Genomic DNA, 23,123 nt, shown 5'->3' on the forward strand with positions numbered 1-23,123 from the left:
AGAAAAATACCATGTTCTAATAAAATTTTGAACTGCTTATGAACCACATTTTATTATACGATCAAATTTACCACCATGTTTCAGATAAATGGTACACGTATAGCTGAACTGTAATTTAATAATAATCGATAAAATAATAATATTATGAAAATAATATTTTTCCCATACCAACCAAATGGAGCCAATGTGTTTTTACTCCCGATAAAATAATTTAGACAAGTTCAACTGTATATGCTATTGTGTTCCCTGTTACTAGGTTTTCAGGCTTTACTAGAGAAACTTTGCCTTGATTTGGAGAATTGACCCATGTCTAGAAACGTAACTGACGCAGTTCCTATTAATTAGCTTCCATAATCTCATAAATTAGTCCCACTATTTTAGCTGGAGAGTTTATTTAGCAATTTGTGCCTTAGCAAGTCCTAATGTTACGGTTCATTAATCTCAAAATTAAGTCCACCATTTCAGTTTACTTTGTTTCAGCAGTTTTCAACTACAGCCTATACATAACATGCATGTTCGTCATAATTTCATCTTCTTTTTTTTGCTAAGTTCATCATAATTTCAATATAATATATATGACAATTACAAGAAAAACATTAAACCCTAAACCATAATACAATACAGTGGTGTAAACATGTTCATGTCTAAGCAAGCTAAGTCTCGGATGCCCCACAAATCAAATTTCAGTAAACGTAAAGCTCTAAAGCTGGTAAGCAAACTATTTATTTTACTTTTCAGTTTCTTTCATAATGTTTTGAATCAAAAGGATGTTTTTCCACTTTTTTTTTGCTGTTTACAAAAGAGTTGTACCTATAACCACAGTTAAATCTCGATAAAATAATAATCGATAAAATAATAACTTCGCTAAAATAATATTTTTCTCCGATTCCAATACGATATCCACAATATGGTGGTGTAAACATGTTCATGTCTAAGCAAGAGAAGTCCCACAAACGCGAAGCTCTAAAGCCGGTAAGCAAACCTAACATAAAGTTTTGAATAAAAATGATGATTTTCTACTTTTTTTGAGGTTCACAAAAGAGTTGTACCTATAACCACATAAATTAATGTAGGGGGTTTATGTGATACTTTGTTGATGTGGACTATGCATAATCCATTTTTATTCCTCTGAATGTTTTTCTTTATATACAATTGTATGTAGCCCTTACATAAAGAATTTGCATTTTATTTGATGAAAGAAGTGCAGTAACAAGTCCTGGACCATGGATTTACCAGAAGAGATTGTTGCTGATATTCTGTCAAGGCTTCCCATCAAGACAATACTCCACTGCAAATGTTTATGTAAAAGATGGTGCAATTTACTCTTACAATCTTATTTTGTTAACCTGCACCTATCAAGATCACCTCCAGCCCTTCTAATCAGGCCCGAAGAAATGATCTTTCAAGTTGTAGAACTTTTTGAAAAATCTGATCATCGTGATATTTACCGTCACCCCCAGATTAGACTGGACTTGAGACGACTTGGCCTGGAGAATAATGCATATCGGTTGAATGGTTCGGTTAATGGGTTGATCTGTTTATCGAAGTGGTGTGATTCTTCTGCAACTTTTATATGCAATCCAGTTACACAAGAGTGCATAGAGCTTCCGGTTCACAAGAACAAAAGTGAATCATACGCTTTTGAAACTCATGGCTTTGGATTTGTTGAAGCCAGCAATGAGTACAAGGTTGTATGCTTCTTACAGGATGATTTTCCTATGTTAGGTGGCGAGGTTTATACATGGTGTAAGGTTTATACACTCGGAACAGGTGTGTGGAGAAGCTTAGGACGTGTCCCCTTCGTAATATATGGTGGCAGAAAAGGTCTGTTTCTGGGTAATCTGCGTTGGCATGGAAGTTGTAATGCTATGTTTGTCAATGGCAACCTTCACTGGTTAGTTTATCATAAAAAGAACGACATTATCAGTGGAAGGGTGTGTACCTTTGATTTGAAGAAAGAAGTGCATCAACTAACTGCATTACCTGAGGTTGGTGGGAGCGTTACTCGTAGGAGCTTGGAACTGCTGGGAGCGTGCTTGTGTGTGTGTGATAGAACGTCAAACTCTGAACTTGTCATTTGGGTGATGAAGGATTACAGAATCAAGGAAAATTGGAGTAGAGAAATAATTATTCGAGATAACTCCAGGAGTATCCTGACAGGTCTTGTTCATCCTCTAACAGTACTGAAAGACGGGACTATAGTATTCCGCACTGGAAGTTCTGGGTTCACATATCAGCCAGGGAGTGAAACCTTGCAAACTCTAGATGTTAACAGGGTTAGAGTCCCTAATGCAATAATTCATGTCCCGAGTTTTATCAAACTCAAGAGTTTCGTGGTAGGGAAGGTTTAGAACTACAGTTCTTGTGCTTAATTGATTTCTTACTAGTCTTTCACAAAGTTGTCATCTTTCTACTTCTTAGTTTATACTTGATAGTTTTGCTGAAGACTGTGATTATGTGAATGCTGTAAATTTCTAGCAACGATGTGTTATTGTGCCGATAATTTCGTATCTTAATGACTGTAGGTTTACGCTCATAGTCATTAGTACAATTAAGTAATTAATCTTATACTCCAATCTAAGTGGATCAGTTCTTCTAAGGAAATGATTTAGGACCTGATCAGCAAACCACCTACCAAGTATATCACTGAAGTAAGCGACAGTTTTGGACAACTCTGACACATCTTTTGTGGCTAAAGAAGTAGGGATGTCTTAGGTACATGCCCTACCAAGTACCTAGCATAGAGAGCCTAATGCTCAACACATCCCGGAGGGAGAGAGAGCTGAGAGTTGCGAGTTCTTTTTGACAATCTGCAGTTTCCCTTAGCTGGCAAAGCGTTCACTAAATTAAACCTTTGTGTAGCAGTGTACGATGCTCCATCAAAGTACTGTTCTGCAAGTAACTGGGATGAATCGTAAGCATCCCGATCCCTGCAGCACCAGTCTTTGAGAAAAAACAACCTTTTTTTGTCAATGACAAGGGCTGGCTAGGGTTATTTATCATATTCATGAGTACATTAATGTTGAACTTCTCCTTTACATACAAATTCATATAAACATTTTTACACCTGCTCACATATACATGTACACACAGACATATTAACACATGCAAGAAAAAATACAAGAAAAATTAATTTAACAATTGAGACATAATGGGGCAAAATGAGGGGACTTTGTAAGGCTTGTGCTTTGATATAAGTACAGAAAGATTCTACGAGATCATTATCCTAACTTCCTAATTTACTGAAAGGGCTACAGCAATATCAACTTTCACATTTTGATATTTGCCAAAGATATTATAGCATCTGTAGATAGAGATATCATGCTAAATAATCATATATTTTGGACTTCTGCGGTAGGCATTCTTTTCAAGTTCATCTTTAAAAAAAATAGCAGTGTACCTTTCTACCCTAATACTTGAGAATCCCATACGGGCCGTACCTCTGACCTTCAATCATTCTTTAGTCTCGTCTTGAAACTCGGTCAATATATCGTTTACGTCTTCGTAATAGGACCAATTCTTCCGCCTTTTCTCATCATTCTTACATTCCTGTTCACAACATTACGTTTTCTAGTAAGGTACAGGTTACAAAGAGGAGATTTAATGACAAGGACCCCAAAATTGAGGCCCTACATGATCTTATGCAAGAAAATACAAGTGTTACTTCAGGAATTTTCACGCCTATCTTTTGAAATTTTGAACTGATCTAATAGTATATAATGTAGCTGAAGATACCAGCAACCTTATTTCAGATGTAGCATTATATAGTACCGAGAACAAACCTCAAATTTCTGAGTCAGAGATGCCCATAGAGATTTGCATTGTCCTGCGCTTCGAACAATCCCATCTGCCAATAGATCTGCCGATATCTCTTCCCAGAGGGCCATTCGTCCCTTTACAACCTGAAATCTGCTATTTAACTTTCTGCGGAAGTTTATGAGTTTCTTAATTTCTTCAGGTTTCCATTTGTTTCTTTTCAATGGTTTTGAAGATTTTAACTGAGGCATGTCAAAAGAATCATTTTCATTGCTTGCTATCTCGACTTTATCTGTGTTTTCCTCTGATGTAATTACACCTTCGCTATCTTGTTCCTGCTTGTTTACTGGTACGACAAATGACTTCCAGAAATCATCCGACTCCTCGGAATTCTTCTTAGCTAAGCTCGAAGATGCTGTTAAGTCTTCCTCCGATAAAAGTCCCTCAATTTCATCATCATCTGCATGTGGAAGAAACCAAAGGATGAATATTCAGTTTGTAAGAACTACCTGCATTAAATAATTTTTTACAGAGCCAACTTCTTAATATAACAGGTTAGAATAATTTTGGAAATAGTTCATACAGAAAATGAATGATAAGTACGTATATCAACTTCTTTTTATCAAACTGGGTCTGCGACCTGAAGCTTGAATTATATTGGATGGTAAGGTCAATCTTCCAAGTACTTGTAAAAATGCATGAAAGGAAGCAACACTACACAGAAAGAAACAAGTACAAAACCTCTAGATTCTTTTGCACTGGTTTCTACAGAGAGTTCTTTTTTGCTTTCCTCTTTGTTTTTACTTGAGCGTCTCTTTTCTGCATGTTCATCCGCCCCTATTTTTAATGTCGGTATCTGGGAACCAATATTTGATTTGCCTGTTTTCCTTCCATTGAGCTCATCGGAAAGTACCCCAGTCGAATTTTCTATAGCAATTACAATTACATCAGGTCTTTTACTGCTGTACTTCCTAACCAATTTCCTTAAAACCTCAGAAACAATTCTTTCCATGTGGGCAAGAGGACAATTTAGAGGGCAACTAGACAGTGCAGCATGTGCAGCTTTATGGAGAGCATCTAAGAGTTTCCCTTTGTCAAGCCATAAGCAACGTGTTGTTATTCTGATCTTTCCCTTTAAGGTTTTCTCAACACCATCAGTAGATTCAGGGCGTATGATTTCCATACTGCAACAGAAAATTAAAGCTTTATTATGCTACCAACAAAAGAAAGCAAAGTATGACTTGTTGATAACTCGAAAATTTTACCTGACAACTATAATACCATCTGTCGCAATTCGTGATCTCTCATCAACACGGAGTTCACTGGAGGTACCAAACGCTTTGTCACCATCACTGTACATCAACTGCAGATGAGGAATAGATTATATAAGAAAATTATTAATATCAAAAAAGAAAAAAAATAAGGGACTAATATTAAACATTTATTGACCTGCAAATTCTCTTTACCAAGAGATATAAAACCATTGGAGAGCACTTTCCTGTTCCTCAGATGTGAAACCCCAAGCATCTCACCATTTTTAATAACCTGGTAGGATGATAGAAGTGACAAAAAAACTCTATAAGGAAAGCCAGTAGTTACAATATGTGATTAATACAATAAATCATTGTCCTGCTGTCTTATGAAAAAGTTTATTCTTACTAAAAATGGTACTTTTGAAATGTAGCAATCCTGCAACTAGTAAGTAAAAAAAAGAAACAAGATTCCCATAGTCCATTTTGTCGGCATTTTTCAGAAAAAAAGAGAAGAAGAAAGAAGTGATTGTTTTCAATCCAAAAAAAGGGGTACCAATATTGGTAGGGTTTTTTTTCATGGAAACAAGTTCTTTTTAGGAAAAAGAGGAAGTGCAACAGGCCCCATACATAAATATTTATCTGATATCTTTATGTATTAAAGAAATTAGCAAGGAGGCGAGCCAAGTATCTGCAGAAGATCTCCAAGTTCAGTATACATTTCTCCTGCTTGGCAAAACAACTCCCGGGTAATCTTTTCTATCCTCTTGATTATTTATTTTTTGCATTTTATGATATATAGAAGGGTTATACAAGGTATTTTTTAAAGTTAATTGTGCAAAAATATCCCGCAGAAAAGATGACTACATTGACATTTGGTCCTCATTTTTCCGATTCTTGTATGGCCATTACATGGTTTATAATTAAACTTCGCATCACAGAGAAAATTACGGAATCTATTTAGCAAAAGTTAATGTAATGTTTATTTAAATTTATAATAATCCTGAAAGTATCACAGTTGCACCATTAATAGATGCCTTGGGATAATTTGAAACGTCACATTGACAAAATGCATCACGTGTATACTGATATTTCCATATACATTCATAGCATATGGCGATTAAATTATTAAAATCGTGAACACTGTCAAAAAGATCTTTAAAACAGAAATTATAAAACTTACGGTTGTGTGATGAATACCGCTAGCTTTCCCAAGCAATTCATGCTCTTTCAGGAACAAAAGTTCACCGTGAATGGGTAGAAAATGTTGCGGCTTTACAATCCTGAGCACTTCCTCCTTCAAAAATAAATAAAAATCTAGGTTTTCATCTAACTCAATTACAAGAAAAAAACAGATATGAGTATTTAAAACGTTCAAGTCCACATTTGGAAATTAAAAGAAATAAGCATCATGATCTCACCAGTTCATCACGATGAGCATGACCAGATGTGTGCAACTGCTCATTCTTACCCATCACCATAGTTGATCCTATTTCTGCTATGCGGTTCATCATTTTCATAACTCGAGTCTCATTACCTGGGATCACCTAATTAAGAATGCTGAATAAGTTATTGTACTCACCATACATTCCAATGAATAAGGTTCAAACAATACAATTTTTCTAACAAAAAACAGCATTTTAAATAACACAGATGAGAAGCATATCCCTGAGCTGCCTCAGGAGTAGCAAATTAACCTGACACCAACAGAGAGAACTAGACATCTAGTTCTTTTCCTACCCAATGGCTTGTCCAGGGTGGTAACTTTGATTCTTAAACAGCTAACAACCAGTTCATATATACACAACCAAGAAAAGAGGTACTCTTTCCTTGGCATTGCCTTTGAACCACATTCAAGTATATGATATCTCCACAAAATACATTGGTCATGGCGTTCTTCAAACTTCAATTTCTGGCTCTATATTAAGCTGAAACATCCCTAGAAAATAAGCCACAACTCCAATTGTGTCAAGTTCTAGTTGTTCAAGTTGACGAAATACCAAAAAGATCCGCTATAAGCCTATAACTATTTGGTCACCCAGCCAGAAGCAAACCCGTTGGGGCCGTTGAGTGAAAATCACTCAACAAGATATATTAGTCATACTTACATACAAAAATTGCAATCTGGTTATCTGACAGTTGGTGTTCTCAAATTAAAACAGGTGTACATAGTAATGCACGGTCTTGGTTACATTTATATATGAAATACTGCAATCTGGTTATATAATGCAGAAACTATAGAAATTGGAACGGATATACAAAGTTACATTTATGTATTGCAGGTTCTTTTGAAATTTGTACACATACGTGCAGTTATTCTTATATATGAAAATCGCAGGGTCTTCCAAAATAAGAAGCTTAGAACGGGGATTAGGAACAGGTGCTGGAGGAGCATTCGACTGATTAAATATAGATACATCTGGAACAGAAGACACTTTCTAGTCATCCTAATGCCAAAGTTTTGTGTAACTGGAAAGAAAAACATCACATACGATAGATAAGTTTGGTATCATTTCGTTCAGCTGTGACAAGTCGTAAGGTTGTAATCCCTCAAGTTGAGTGCTGGTTTTCACTGTTTACAGATATCCTCAGAAAACCAGCTACCTTTCACACTGACAACGACAAACATTCATTCATAATTATCAAAAAAACGACAAACATACATGTCCTCAATGCAACTTCTCCAACTATTTACTTTTAAACATCAGAAATAAAACTAGATTACAGAATTACAAACAATCATGTCCTTGATGCATTTTTTACAACTTAATTATTTTTATTTATCAGGAATAAAACTTATTTACAAAATTATATGTCATAAATAAATATTAGAGAAATAATCTAATTACCTTAGCAGAATATAATATGAGGTCTTCCTTGCCTAATTTGAGTGAATGACTACTTCCATATGAAGCAAGGTTCAATGCAGCACGTGGTTCTGCCTGACACAATAGAAATGTAAATTAATGCTAATATGTTTCAGTAATTGTACTCTGTTTTGTAAAAGGACAAGTCAACTTCAATATATCAGCAAAAACTTACTTGAGAGCCTGTCGTCACAATTAGCAAATCCTTAGGAGCATAAGCATCCATATCTTCTACTTTCACCTACAGCATATGAAATATTAATATAAGTCGGCTGAGAAGTGGATGGCCAAAGTATATATAAACATTGTCCAGGTGGTGGGTCAAATAGTTATACACAATCAAACATTAAAAAACATATGCAGATACATCTTTGTGTGAAGACAACACACTGCTAGAATAATCTCTACTACTGTGTTTTACACTGTCACTAGATTTTAATACTTTCAGCATTTCAAATTGCTACATATGCCAAATGCCTTCCTTAACATAGGCTAATTGATCTAAAGTAGATAGCCCCCGCCCTTGTTTACCTATTGCAGTTGATGGTACAAGCCTTCACAGAGGCAACATGGGTGCGTGAGTTTAATAAACCTGGAGAGGTGAATACAATTTAAAGATCATTACCAGAGTTGATGGATCAATTGGTGCATTTCCATCTTTCCAGGCAGCATCAAGGTACGTCCTCAGGGACATGCCGACAAAAACCTTTATGAAGAAACCCATTTATTTCTCTTAAAAGTGTAAAATAAAAAGGATAACATGGAACATAAAGGTCTGCAAAAAATTTGGTATATGTACCAACTTTCTGCCTGTTAAATCAGCTGCAGCTTTCACGCTTCCAAGGCGATGGATGTTTGATGCAAACTGAGTAGTGATAACCCTTCCTGTGGCAGCAGATATATGACGCAACAGTGAATTTGCAACAACAGTTTCACTAAAGGTCCTTCCAGGTGAAAGTATGTTTGTTGAGTCACTCATCATCTGAAAAGTAAAAAGGTTATAGAAGCATAAAATTGAAGATGTGAAAAACTAACGGTACAAGTACAACATAGATTCTAAAACATAATGTGGCACTACTCAACTAAATGTAGCAGTGCATTTTGGCAAACATCGAAGATGAAGCATGAACACTTTCATATTGAACAGCATTAAAATAAATTTAAAAACATGATTTGCAGAACAAAATTACCAGATGACAACATAATAACATTTCCATCCTTTTAAGTTAATCTGAAGTCATAGTTTAGATAAGACTCCACTTGAGAATTACTAACTGACACTAATTTCCCATGCATTTAGTAATTTATCAGAGCAGAAGTATTTTTTATCCGCAGACTTACCAGCGTTACTCCTTCTTTAGAGAGTTCCTCCAAACCTTCACGATCGAAAACTTTCCCATCCAGTGGTGACTCATCTATCTGTTCAATAAAAATTAATATCAAGTTTAATAAGTAAACAGCCACTAACATCGATGTTGTCTCAAAGAATGATTAATCCTTGGACTATTGGACTGCTAGTGTTAAATTTTTTCTTAAATTTGCTTGATTTATCATATGAACTAAATTTTACTACCTTTTAGTTCATTTCATGGGGATCAACAATACCTAGGGGGTGGCGACTGTTATATAGACCCCCCCCCAGGAATGAGCTTAAAAGTGATTAGGTAAACAAAGATCTAATGGAATCGATCCTTAGAGTATATTCCTTGAAAACAACATAACCTGAAGACATAAAATAATTACCTTCCAGTCCCCTGTGTGTAGAATTGTTCCATCGGCACAGCGGAGAACTAGTCCACAACAATCAGGGATGGAATGGGTGACCCTAATAGGCTCTATTTCAAATGGACCAGCATTAAATCTCCTTTTGGTTTTGAATGTTTTGAGCCTAGATGGAACAAAGATCCCAAACTCCTTCAACCGCTTCTTAATAAGCTGTTAAAACCATGAAGAATCAACAACAAAAATGCACCAATACATATGTTTTAAATACAATTTAATGCAGGTAAAATTCGTTAATCCATGTATGTTCTCCTATATAGTCTTTTCTAGTTTCTTTATCTACGATCAGTAAAATGTAATATTGAAGTGTCATTTAAAAGCATCTGATTGGTAATGCAGTACAACAAGTTAGCTGATACCATACAGTAAAGAAATAAAATTGCAACAGAGCATTCTCTAATGGCATGTTGACTCAATGATAACATACATTTTAGTTAAAAATAATATCATTCAAATGGAAAGGATAAAATGCATACACTACATGAAATCAAGGCCAAGATGATAATATTATCAGCTGAAATCCAGTGATACAAAATAAGGACCACAAAGTGCTGTGATTTCAGGTACCTACAACAATAGTATAATACTACTACAGAATAGTAAACCATATGACAGGATATAAAGAGTTAATGTCGATGAGATTCCACATTCTAAGATTAAGCTTAACCTATATTGACACAAAGTTAGACATGCATTTATGATTTAACCTTCATTAAATTTCTGAAGAACATTAGTAGCGAAGAGCAGCACCTATTAGGATTTTGAACGACCCTTTAGGATCTTTAGATCATGGTTTTGTGTTACTGAAATGAATGTTAAACATGAAATATAGGGTCACGAACCTCCATTGTAAATGAGGATGCAAATATGGGAGTGCCTGAATCTAAAGCTGGTATTACCTGTGTAGATAGCAGGGAAACTGATTAGAAGAACATCAATAAAAGTGAAACTCTAAGATGCAAAAGAGAATATAAATTTAGCGGAAAAACAAACGTCAAGGAAGCAAAATTAATTGTAGACAAAAAGTTATTAATTCTTCTACATCCAGGACAGTCTTTAATTCTAATTGCAGAAGCCTCGATAATGACTCAAGGACATAATGGTTCAATGAAACGAGTCAAACATAAATAGAGAGCTTAGCAATTTCACAGTGAACAGCAAGCAGCTGCCCTTAATAAAATCTTAATCAAGCCACGCTCTATTCGTAGCCACCTTTCATATAATAGAATATGCTGAATATTTCTTTTTGTCATATATCTCTGACACAAAGTTTCAAAGTAAAGGGTAAATTGCTTCCTTTCAAAATGACGGTTTCTAAAACTATCCAAGCCCTGCACTCAAAAGAATAAGTTTAGATAGTTGCAATACCATGACATTTGCATTTTCATATCCTCTTCAGAGACTCAGACCATCTGCTAGCCAGTATAGCATTACCATAATCTCACTAAGACAACCATGTTAAAAGAACTCTCAATCTTAGAAGTGACATAGACTTTAGCAAGACTAGAAGACTCGAACAGTGAATCTTGGCATAAATGTCATCAGTTATCTTGGAAATATGCATATAAACGACAAGCAGGTACCATCCAAAGTAGGTACAACATACCGCGTGCAAGTGTGTGTAAATCTATCAAAAAAAACAGAAATTATACGATTGGATCACCACAATTCACATACATATGTCCACTAATGGAAGTTGAGACAACATACTCAAGAAAGAAAATTTTACCCAAGGCAATGCACCAATGTGATCTTCATGCCCATGTGTTATGATAACTGCTTCAATTTTGTGTCTCCATTTCTTGATAAATGTTGTATCAGGTATAATTTTCTGGATTCCAAGATCATCACAGCTAATGAATGTGACAGAAGGCACAAACAAGATCAGAAACCTGAGTTCTAAAGAAGCAGCTTTACATTTAAAAAGACATTGTAGCATATATGATACTGTGGGAAGTGGAAGTGAATTAGGAGATATGTATACAAGAAGTAAACAAATAAAGGCCTTTAAATGATGGTGGGGGCACCGATAATTGCATTTAAGAATTCAACACAGCTTTTAGGCTCCCCTGCACCTCAAAAATAGACATGCTTCTAAATAATGTAGCCCATACAGGAAAAACAAACTTTTCACGCAGTTAGAGATACAGACAGATAGCTAGAAAAGGTCAAGCTATGCCCTCTGTAGAGATTAAATATTATGTACTTTTGGTGAACTTACTCTGGGAACATAATACCAGCATCAATCAGAATATATCGATCAAAATTCCCAACAAGCATGCAATTCATCCCAATTTCACCCAGACCACCAATTGGAAGAATACGTAACGGTGGACCGTCAGCTCCTTCATAAAATTGTTCCATTTTGCGTTTAACAGAATCTTCCATACTTTTTCCAGCCCCTTCCCTTCTTCCAGATCTGTTACGAGGAGCCTTGGATCTATCTGTACCTGTCATGATACCATTTACGAGAAACTATTATCTTAAAATTACACATTTCATTGAAACACAATTTTTCTTATCTCAAAGAGCAGAACTGATAAAAAAATAATTGATCTAATCAACTTTCACATATAAGAACTGTAACTACGGGACTAAGAATTAGCAATAAAAGGTTTTTGAGAAGGTAGTGGAATTCACAGGAACCCCGACATTCAAAACACTTTTATGAATTTATCTGCCTGTTCTTAATATACTTTAATCAGTATAAGGTTGTCTGCACTTCTCCTTTATTGGCCCTAACCTTCCTATCATCTTATAATTATGCAACCAGGAAATAATAGTCTTACTATTCGTATCAAAATCAACTAAAATCAACTGGAATTCAATCACTTGCCTAAACCAAAAGCAGCCAAAAAATCTCATTAACAATTAGACATAAAATACATACTAAGCCTTCATCTTAACACTTGGCGAATTTGGCAGAGCTACAACTTCACTTGGCACCAAAGCATTTCGACCCAAGTTTTGGACTTTCCGAACTCAAGTTAATCTTTTTACCCCCCAACAACATAAGCATACAATACCTCATCTCAAAACACCTAACAGCTTTACAAAACTTGGTAACTTAACATAATCTCCCCACCTACTCATTTTAATTGTGAAGCTTCTTGAATAGTTAAACTACCATAACATGTATCATATATATTCAAAACAAGTACTCTTGATACATAATTGCAAGTAAAAAGATTAAAAAAAACAAATAGAGTGGAAATTGAAAGCAAACCTGTAAGATAAGTAGAGGGAATAGAGCAAGAAATGGGAGAGTTTCTGAAGGTAGGCGTGTGCCAAATCTTGAATGGATAAAGTGAAATGGCACTAAAGGCTGCCATTTTATCAATTATTATCTGGGTCTTGTTTGTTTTCCCAAGAAACTAACTTTATAACTAGAAATGCTTAAGCGTTTGGAGAGGTTCAAAGATTAAGGCCCATCAAACTGAACCCTTAAGTCTCTCTCTCTTTGTGTGTATCTCTCTTCTCTCTCTCTCTCAATCTCTCTCTCTCTCAATCTCTCTCTCTCTATATATCTCTCTCTTTCCGTGTGTGAGGGTTTAAGGAGAAGACAGGAGAGGTTTGCAACTGCAAGTACTCTTATCAGTTGAGAGCCTTGGTAGTTGTTGTCTCAGGATGAGTAGCACGTGACCTAGATAGCAAGTTCAATTGTTCACAGTCTAGGTCACGTGACCAGAAAAATTTTATTTCGTCTGGATTTTATTTTCCCGCAATACTACAAATCCAAATTTGTTAGTTTCTACAAGTCTTCAACTTGAAATATATGGACTTACAATTTTATGATTTTATCCATGTTTAAGTGGTCTCTATTTCATTTTCATTCACTTTCTCAGTAAGCATCCAGATATAAGAAGATATTTTTAAGGTCTCAGTACCAAATTCATTGGCTCACCTATGCATGTATTGATCAGATTTAAATGAGAATCGAAAAACTGTAAAAAAAATGGTCATAAATGTCATTTTGTTGTTAAAAATGGTCCAAAATACCATTTCTGAAAATAATGACCCTAAATCTCATTTCAAAACGATATATCATGTAAAATTTATATAAAAGATCCAAAACGGTACTTCGTATAGTATTTTGCCACTTTATTTTTTTATATGCGCAAAACATTATATAAAATAGCGTTTTGGTACAAAAGCAGCAAAACGTCATATAAAGTAACGTTTTTACCTTTAAAAATATAAAATAAAATAAAACAAAACGCTAAATCGTGTAACATTTTGGATTGTTATCCAAACGCTACACAATGTAAAGTAATATTTTGGTCCATTTGTCATAAAAAAAACTAGCTCAAGAAAAACTAAGAATCAGGACTTACATACAGAACTATTTATAACTTGAAAAGTCTACAAATTTTGCAGACTTCGCATTTTCCGTTCGTGTTGATGTCGGACGTGTGAGATTATGGGGAACTCATGGCAATACTGGAGAAGGGGGGTTAGTGGTCTTATAGAGCAGATGCAGATGCACCTCTATATGATGTTCCTACGGGGCAGATGCAGCTCGGTACAAGTCCCTTCTGATATCGACCAACATAAATTTGGCAACACACGGATGACTTACAAATACAGTACATGCTAACCTCATCGGTCTCTCAAATTCAAAAATAGTGGGAAAAAGTACAATAACAACATTTGATGTATCCTTTGGCTATCCTGTTTTTGATACAAACATGGTGATGTTTAGTAGATTATAAAATTACATCAGCAGGGGAACCCACATTAGAGATTCTATAGCGAAGCAACCCAAATGAGTCAGTGATGTGAATATGCGTCTATGAAGCATGTCCAGGAAACCATGGTAGCCCGGGTTGTAGGCATTGCTTTGTATTTGGAAGTGGAACAATTGGACCCAAGAAAATGCGCCACAGGTCAAGTATTATTGTGACGAGCATTGCAGCACCTAAAGCATCAACAGCCACTCTTGGCAAGTCCCATTTATCACCAGGTCTCTCATCGATCCTGGAACCAGAAAAATCACCATCAATATAAAAGACGTTAAAATTAATATCCACCTTGGAATAGAGAGTTAGAGACTGATTTAAGCATACCAAGAATGCAATATAACATGTAACTTCATTTAAATTTGCACTAAAATAGCACATTGAAGTAAAACATTCACTTATGAAGAAGCAGATGGGATACAAGTCTAAGATAGGGATCATGGATCGCATCTGTTTAAAAAATGAGGCTTCCATAGCCTACAAAAATTTAGCATGATCAGGAGTCTATAAGCATTATAGTAGATCAGGTTGGGATAATCCAGCAATTAAGGTTACTTCACATATTTGTAGGAAAAAAGTTCAGTCCATTGTAGAAATTGTCTTACCTCAAGAACATCGGGAAGCTTACAATAAAATATATTGCATAAAATATGGAGCCAACTTTGTACATGGATGCCCGGTCTACAAATTCGTAGTAAGGGAACTGCACATGTTCAAATGAAAAACAATGTAAGAGGAATATAAATGTACATTCTTTTGCATATTCAAATTACTAGATTATAATATCACATACATTTGCACGGCCGTACAGCAAGATAACATGCTTATAATTATTTAGGTTCTCAACGTTTTCTAATATTCCTCCAAACATGCACAATTCTTAGAGTCCGGGATTAAGAGAATCAAAGTGCAAAAATCCATTCACCGGTGTGATGAAATAAAATCAATAAGATAGTACCATAAATCACTTTCATAACAAATGAAAATGGACAGGGCAAAATGCATGAGTCAGCAAAAGAAGCTTCAATCTAAGTTAGCCTACAGCTAACTTATGTATATGCAATTGAGATACCGGTACATACACTTTACTGTAACTTACATTTGAAATAGCTACTGTCTCTAGGTATGCTATGAAATATGAGAGAGCTAAAATCCATGCAGCTTTAGTGACCCACTGAACTGATTTTGGTAAGCCGGCAACAGCATGCTGTAGCCTACGTAGTGTCAAGTTTGATGTAACATGGTAGAACAAGAAGCACACATGTGTCAGAAGGAAAGTTGTGTGTGGTACCTACAAGGGGCAAAAATTAAAACATGCTACTAAAGCCAAGTAATCATGCTTATTACTTATTAAGGACATCCAACTGTCGCAGGAAAGTATAAAAGCATCGAACTTACATTATTCATCTTCCAAGATGGAAAGGTATATGAAGCACCCAGAACTGTGAAAAAATAATGTGTCCAGAAATAGTTTCCAACATAGCTGAAGATAATTATCCAAACATTGGCCTGCAGCAAATGTAATCTCATTACTCTGGACTAAATGCATATGGCTCCTAATTCAGTCCGAAGACAATGAAATAAGTGATAAAATATACTGGTGTGCTGGCATGCCAGTTTACAAATTAACTTCTGAGACTGACTTTTGAACTATTTCAAGGTTGGTATCATTAATAAATATATATACTTCGTTACACTATAGTTCAAAGTTAGAACTGATTTCTTTTTTGATTACTTTGAAATTTAGACCAAATTTAGATATTAAAGAACACATTGGCCCCATGGAATTGCATACGTGATAAAAGGAAGAGCAGGCACGATAAAACTTTTGACCATAACAAGCTTAAGTAGAATTTTTTTAAAGAACACTTGCCTTAACCCAGTAGCGATCCTTCAAACTGAGATAGCTATCGGCCTGGAGAAAATAAAGAGAGAAAGCCTAAGCACTTAAGAATCGGTTGCAATGCACAGATAGGCATGTAACTATCACAACAAGGAACTAAGGAAACACCAATAAAATTCTCACAGAAGAAGCAATACAAATTTTCCACAGCTATTCTTTTAGAAAAATGCTGAAGGAATCATTCAGTTCAGTTTTTAGAAAAATACCACTGAGTTCATGATTTAAGGTGAAAGCTGATATTCAGCTGCTTGCTAACTCAAATGATAACTAATCTTAATGTGGAATAATCATTACGCAAAGTAGGAGAATAATAGAAGTAGCACGCTTAATTTCTTCAGCACTTGCCACCAGAAAAATGTGGCAAGTTGGAAAAACAAACATGGCCGGTAGTCTATATTTCAATTCAGGTATAAAGAAAAATGATAATGTCTGGAAGTCTAAATTCCAGTTTCGAGGATATTAACATATCCCGTTGACCAACATGTCTCAAAGAACTTATTTCTCAACCTTACAATTCACAAACAAAGCCAAATCCAATATCATACACTTATCCAGAACAGGTCATAGAGGAAAAACATCCGGAAATTTACCTTTCCAACAAGAAACAACGGTATCACAAAAGCAGGAACCACCGAAACTAATCCCACTAATAAGTACTCTAACTCCATAAAATCCTGTCAATAAACAATAATAAACACCATCAGGACTTTTACATTCAGTATTATTTACCATACATATCCGTAAAAAAGTGAGATTGGTTAGCATGAGCATAAAAATCTCTAATCATCAATTCATCGGAACAAGTAGAGGCACTACGATAATTCTCACATCTCAACATACAAAAAAATAATTCAATACATAAATCAATTACATTAAGTACACTTGCTACTTGCTCATTACTCAATCATTATCGAAAATCATTAATTCAACGGAATAAGAAGAGGCATTACTATAACTCTCACAACCTCAAGATATAATAAATTAACTCAACACATACATCAATATTACCTACACTTGCTCCATGCTCATTACTTCGTCATAATCGAAAATGTGGTATGAAGACAATTCCGGTAATTATACTAGTAGAGTTAACAGTTAATGCACAAGTAATGTGCACAACTTGTGGAACCAGGATATCAAAACAGTCGAGGCTAGAATCGAGAAATAGTACCTCATAGAGCTTGTAATATAATTAAAATAATTCAATACATAATCAAATATATTAAGTACACTTGCCACTTGCTCATTGCTTCATCATTATCAAGAATGTGATTACGAGAAACAGGATTTCAAAACAGTCGGGACTAAAATAGAGAAATAGTACCTCATAGAGCTTGTAATATAATTAAAATAATTCAATACATAAATCAAATAAATTAAGTACACTTGCTACTTGCTCATTACTTCATCATTATCGAGAATGTGATTACGAGAACCAGGATTTCAAAAGCAAAAATCGAGAAATAGTACCTCATAGAGCTTGTAAGGGACGATAATACCGAGGCAAAGAGTGAGCCAGACAGGAGAGTAAAGAAGGAAGAATAATTCTCCCCATCTCTTGCTTGGATTCGTAGATAACCACACACCACTACTAGTTTTACTATCTTTTGCTGCTGTTTTTGTTGATGCTTGTTTTTTATTAACTGCAAATTTTATAAATAATATATAAAAAACGAAATTAATATAATGGACTGAGATTTGTAATAAAGAAAAGGTGAATGATCTTAATGATGATGAATAGAGAGGATTGGTATGAGAATTACCGCCCATATTGCAATCGGATCTTGATTTAGCTCCGACACGGTTACTGCTAAGATGCTACTTCAGTCTACTCTTCACTCTACTCCAAATTACAAATAGATAATCCCACTTTCCCACTCATTTCATTAAGGTCTTTTTTATCCCATATTTTAAGACTATTTTAAAATATCATTTCATAATTTATTTTAAATATATATATATATATATATTAAAATTTGAATATTGAGTTTTTATTTAAAAAAATAGAAAAGTATATTTTTATAAGAGTATCAAAATATGTGTAGAGCCACTATTCTCGATATAAAGAAGTGAGTAGGACGTAGAAATACTATTCTTCGGTGGACTATTTAATTTAAACTATAATGATGAAAGCCCAATCTTTTAATGGATTTTATTCCATGAATTATTAAACATAAACATTCACCTAGATCCTCAAAATAAATTGATTTCAGATCCGTAATGGGACAAGTTCGACTTGACTCTCTTCATTGTAACTGGTTTTACTTTTAATCGCTTAAATTCAAATTAGATTAAAATGTAAATCAATGTAGTTTATTTATAAGATAAATTTGACACGATGGAAAAATTTGAAGGTTTATTTGAATCCCGATTTCTTTTATTTTCCTTTAAACAACCATTCTGGTTTAATTCGAAATGGACAGGTACCTTTAATATCGTAACATTGTAATTTATTTGACGTTCGATTTCCTCCATTTTTATTAAAAAATTTATGTAAATATAATTCGATCAAAATAAAGAATTATCTTGAGATCGTAAGCTAGTTCCTCCAATTTTTTCTTTTTAAATATAATAATTAATTTTGTGTGGAACAGGAATCTGAATCCAAAATCTTTGACCATAAAAGAGCAGCAGATAAACTTAGTAACACTTTTGTAGTAAATCCATATATCCCTTCACAGTCAACCTAATAAATTCTTACATTGTCAGCAAACATTTTTTTTGTTTTGCGAGACACACACTAAAAGCATGATGTGTTTTTAACTTAAGTGCCACCTGGCAGGCAACCTCGTTGTTGTCACCACACACAGTAACATACATTGTCATTTGGTCAGCATGCAGGACAGTTTAGCTGAGACAGAAGCAAAGGGGGACAAAATGAAGGAAGGTCTGCTGGTGTGTGGTGACAGGAATTTAGGTGTTGGACTCACAATCTGGGACATTGAAACTGGAGATCGGTTTCTGCACATACCAACGTGTGCTTCTCCGCGATTCGGTGTCACTTGTTTGAACAATCAGTACCTTGTTGCTTCTCAGATTCATAGGCCTGGTTGTGTTGCTGGTGGTGTCATTTTTACCTGGTCCTTGAATAAGGTCTTGCACTCTTACTCCCATTGCTAGTATTTATTTTTCGTCGAATTATTCGGTTTTGGTATTTGTTGTTGATATGTTACTTGTTTTGATTTGATTTGTGTTTTTGTTTAATTTGATCGGTTTTTGTAACGAGGTATCTTTTTATTTTTTATTTTTGTTGATTCGAGAAGTGATTTTGTGAACCAATGACGTAGCAATGATGAATCGAGAGTGACAATGTATATGATTGACGGAATAATTAATTAGACATGGTCCAATTCCTTTGCTGAATGTTTTGGACCTATAGCATTTTTCTTTGATTGAGTAGAATTTGGTACTTTATTTACCCCTTGTATTGATCATATGATTAGGGCAAAGTAGAATTGTTGTAACAGCAGGCTTAAAAATGATTTGAATATATTGATAGTTGTTTGGATTTCTTACTTTAAAAGACGGAGAAATGCTAGAGTCCCCAAAACGGTTCCCAAAATTGTTCATAAATGCTGATATGGAAGGGTAATACTTGGTAACTTTCCTGATAGGATTCCGCGTGCATTCATATGCGTCCACAAATTAAAATGTGACAAATATCATGTCACGTCATTTGGGACAAATTTTGGGAACGGATTTGGAATACGTAGCACTACTCTAAAAGAAGTGTTGGTATATTTTGTGTAGGATTGACAAGCAAGAATAAGGTAGATTTCGACACAAATATTTATGATGATTTTCATATAGCTGTAAGTTGAGAGTGTGCAAAGGGGAACATGGTAATAGAAGCAGTTAAGAAATGGAATTTGTGTTCTTAATTTCATAAGAGTATTGACTTCTGTTAAAGCCGGTCACAGACTGACAGCTGTATCCGAAACAATTTGATTTATCATTCGTGTCTTGTTAATTTGTACATAACGCTAAAAAGTTAATTTCAGACTCAGGCGCCACTGCGTAGCTACACAGGGGAAGTTATTGGACCACTTTGCAGCACAAAGGATGGAATTTATCTTGCAGGTGGAGCTCCTTCGGGGAATATGTATCTTTGGGAGGTACTACAAACATTCTGCAATCAGACTGGTCTTTACTAAGTATACCAATTTTACCTGGCTCATGATGCCGCCTTTTGTTCTGTTCTTTAGGTAACAACTGGGAAACTTCTGAAGACATGGCATGGTCATAATATATCGTTGACATGTTTGGTGTTTTCTGATGACGGTTCCCTACTCATATCTGGCTCTGAAGATGGGATGGTTGTTGTCTGGTCAATGATTAGGTACTGCTAGTTAACCATAATATTCCCCATCTATGTTTACTTCACTGTGTTTGCATCTCGCAATGAAAATGGTGTGCCTATGCACTGTTATAATTCATAATGATACGATTTGACAGTTTGCTAGATACAATGGACAGTGAAAGTTGCAGTTCTGTACTAAGTTTTCTGACAGCGCATACATCCTCGGTAACTGGTCTGTTAACTTCATCATGCGGTTTAAATTCAGTTTTCGTGTCAAGCTCTCTTGATTGCACATGCAAGGTTTGCTTTACTTGAAGAAGTGATTGGTTATGTTGTGCATTAGCAGCTGTGCTGTAAGGATTTTATCATATAGCACTAACACTTCATTTGTACTCAGGCATGGGACATATTTAGCGGGACACTTCTACAAACTCGAACTTATACTATTCCTATAACTGTAAGTGTCCTTGATCCAGAAGAGAGACAATTAATCTCTGGAACTGCAGATGGAAGGATTTTTGTCAACACATTTGAAGTTGGATTGCTCGAGGATCCTTGCCACAATTCTGATGATCAACAAATAGTCTTAAAAGGGCACAGGTAATCTGGTTTCCATAATTTACAATCTAGAGTAGCCTGGATTTTTTGGTGATTAAGTTGGCATATCATATGAAGCTTAGTAAGTTGGCTTATCATACGAAGCTTAGTAAGTTGGCATATCATAGAAGGGGAAAAAATCAGATCTTTGTACTATCTAGATTAGCATGTCGGATCTTTTGGTTAACAAAGAGAAACTTCTGTTATGATGTAGAAGTTCCCAATGCGTTTAAGCATCAGTGAATTGTTTTTTTGCTTAACTATATTGATACACCAAGTCTACGGAACACATGTAACATCAGCAGTCCTCAAACACACTGGAGTTAAGAAGAGTCGAGCAGTAGGACAACTGGAATCCTATAGTTTACTCTGCTTATTAATGTTAGAGCATATTTATATCTAAAGATAAAAGAATGAATTTCTCGATCATGCAGGGAATCAGTTACTGCAATGACCTTTTGTGGAATGGGTCTCGTATCTGCATCTGAGGACTGCACTGCCTGCCTCTGGGATGTTGTCAATTGGGTGATCATTAGAACCTTTGAACATCAAAAAGGTAGAAATTTAGATATATGGTTCATTTCATTGTTTCCTTTAAACCTTTGTCAATTTCATAGGGAAGGTCTTCATTGTACTAGCATATCACTAATCTGTTTCGACAAGATCATGGACAGACTAGCAAGATTAAATGCATCTGGTTATGCGTAGAATTTAAATAGGAAGCAAACTTAATAAGGCATAGTTTAGAATCCAAAAGTCCGAAACTGAGATTATATACAGATGAAAAATCAAGAAATGTTTTTTTTCATGGGATTTCATTGTTGTCAATTGTCATATAATCCTAGTATACACATTACATGTAGATTTGATGTGTAGAATCTCACTTTAATTTTGTATCCAGGGGCCATATCCAATCTACTAGTGATGCCTCAATCATCACTGGTTCCTTTGAAGAGCCATCAAAGACCATCCAATTCCTTGCGTTTTTCATTGCTTGAAAAGTACTCTCAAACATCTCCCGCGTCCAATGGAATGGCCACTCTTCTACCTTCACGAGAACACGAAGTCGTGGAAGAATATTGCAGCACTAATCTACTAAGCCAACAGATCTCTGACTTACAGGTTCTCTCAGTGTCTATTTGTGTGTCTGCATGCTTATCTAGCATCCCAATTTGATGCACATTAATTAGCATTATCTTGCTTCTGAACACACATTGACATGCTTATGAAATTGTTTATATCATCTAACAGAATAGTTTTTGATTAAATTTATCATAGATTCTCGTAAAATTTGACTTAAACATACTCCTACTAGTTAAGTCAAGCTCGGCTCACATCTTCATCATCTAGCTAAATATTTTGGACGAGTCATTATTTAAATTTTATATTGGATAGGGGGACAATACAGCAGAAGCGCTGCAAATGAAAGTGGATACAAACATGGGGAACCGGGCATGGATTACAACAATGACAAAGCACACAATGAAAATGAACAAGCAATTGCAGGTAAGGTTACTAGATATTGCAGAGTATCGGCTTAAAGAGCTCGAGGAAACAGAATCGCCTACAGAGGAGCCAAAGAAGAAAAAGATCAAGGAAAACGGTTTTCTGTTAGACGCAGTAGGGGGGACACAGTGTCAAGGTTGAGTCCATTGTGGCATTTGCCAGGCATATATACTTGAGCTGTGTACTCTTGCTCTGCATATGCAGTGCAGAAATAAAAATTCCAATGAATAACTTGTATGTTAATGTGGCCTCTTGGGCCTTGGTCTGTCAGATTTACTGCTGTTTGATATTTGCCTTTAAGGTATGAAACTACAGTGTACTACTGTCTACAGCATTTGATTTCTGCTGGTATGTCAGGATATTAGAATGTCAAATTACTCTCGCAAATTTAGTAGTTTATCAGTCTTATCACGCATCACATTT

At 35.2% G+C, this 23,123-nt stretch overlaps 4 protein-coding genes across 4 annotated transcripts; 2 read left to right on the forward strand and 2 right to left on the reverse strand.

The window, feature by feature from the left end:
• Window positions 1-919: 919 nt before the first annotated feature.
• Window positions 920-2,493, forward strand: LOC141717603 (F-box protein At3g07870-like). The gene has a single exon (XM_074519751.1). The coding sequence runs from the start codon at window positions 1,224-1,226 to the stop codon at window positions 2,349-2,351; it is 1,128 nt and encodes a 375-aa protein (XP_074375852.1). The 5' UTR covers window positions 920-1,223; the 3' UTR covers window positions 2,352-2,493.
• Window positions 2,494-3,118: 625 nt separating this feature from the next.
• Window positions 3,119-13,328, reverse strand: LOC141717602 (ribonuclease J-like). Its single transcript, XM_074519750.1, has 17 exons — window positions 12,882-13,328; window positions 11,877-12,105; window positions 11,385-11,508; window positions 10,498-10,554; window positions 9,617-9,808; window positions 9,215-9,292; window positions 8,673-8,855; window positions 8,499-8,579; window positions 8,049-8,114; window positions 7,856-7,948; window positions 6,428-6,553; window positions 6,190-6,303; window positions 5,206-5,301; window positions 5,022-5,119; window positions 4,498-4,940; window positions 3,783-4,216; window positions 3,119-3,549 (listed from the first exon to the last, which is right to left on the reverse strand). Exons 1-17 carry the CDS (start codon window positions 12,985-12,987, stop codon window positions 3,454-3,456), a joined length of 2,616 nt encoding a protein of 871 aa, XP_074375851.1. The 5' UTR covers window positions 12,988-13,328; the 3' UTR covers window positions 3,119-3,453.
• An 898-nt stretch (window positions 13,329-14,226) lies between these two features.
• Window positions 14,227-18,174, reverse strand: LOC141717604 (cycloeucalenol cycloisomerase-like). Its single transcript, XM_074519752.1, has 8 exons — window positions 18,061-18,174; window positions 17,768-17,940; window positions 16,888-16,971; window positions 16,268-16,309; window positions 15,793-15,903; window positions 15,494-15,685; window positions 15,000-15,097; window positions 14,227-14,632 (listed from the first exon to the last, which is right to left on the reverse strand). The coding sequence occupies exons 1-8, from the start codon at window positions 18,065-18,067 to the stop codon at window positions 14,446-14,448; spliced, it is 894 nt and encodes a 297-aa protein (XP_074375853.1). The 5' UTR covers window positions 18,068-18,174; the 3' UTR covers window positions 14,227-14,445.
• An 851-nt stretch (window positions 18,175-19,025) lies between these two features.
• LOC141716620 (protein ROOT INITIATION DEFECTIVE 3-like) lies at window positions 19,026-23,078 on the forward strand. Its single transcript, XM_074518807.1, has 8 exons — window positions 19,026-19,390; window positions 20,299-20,412; window positions 20,503-20,636; window positions 20,753-20,897; window positions 20,995-21,197; window positions 21,629-21,750; window positions 22,096-22,316; window positions 22,590-23,078. The coding sequence occupies exons 1-8, from the start codon at window positions 19,133-19,135 to the stop codon at window positions 22,839-22,841; spliced, it is 1,449 nt and encodes a 482-aa protein (XP_074374908.1). The 5' UTR covers window positions 19,026-19,132; the 3' UTR covers window positions 22,842-23,078.
• The last annotated feature ends 45 nt before the right edge of the window (window positions 23,079-23,123 follow it).

The sequence above is a fragment of the Apium graveolens genome, chromosome 4, assembly GCF_009905375.1.
Source record: "Apium graveolens cultivar Ventura chromosome 4, ASM990537v1, whole genome shotgun sequence".
NCBI lineage: Eukaryota > Viridiplantae > Streptophyta > Magnoliopsida > Apiales > Apiaceae > Apium > Apium graveolens.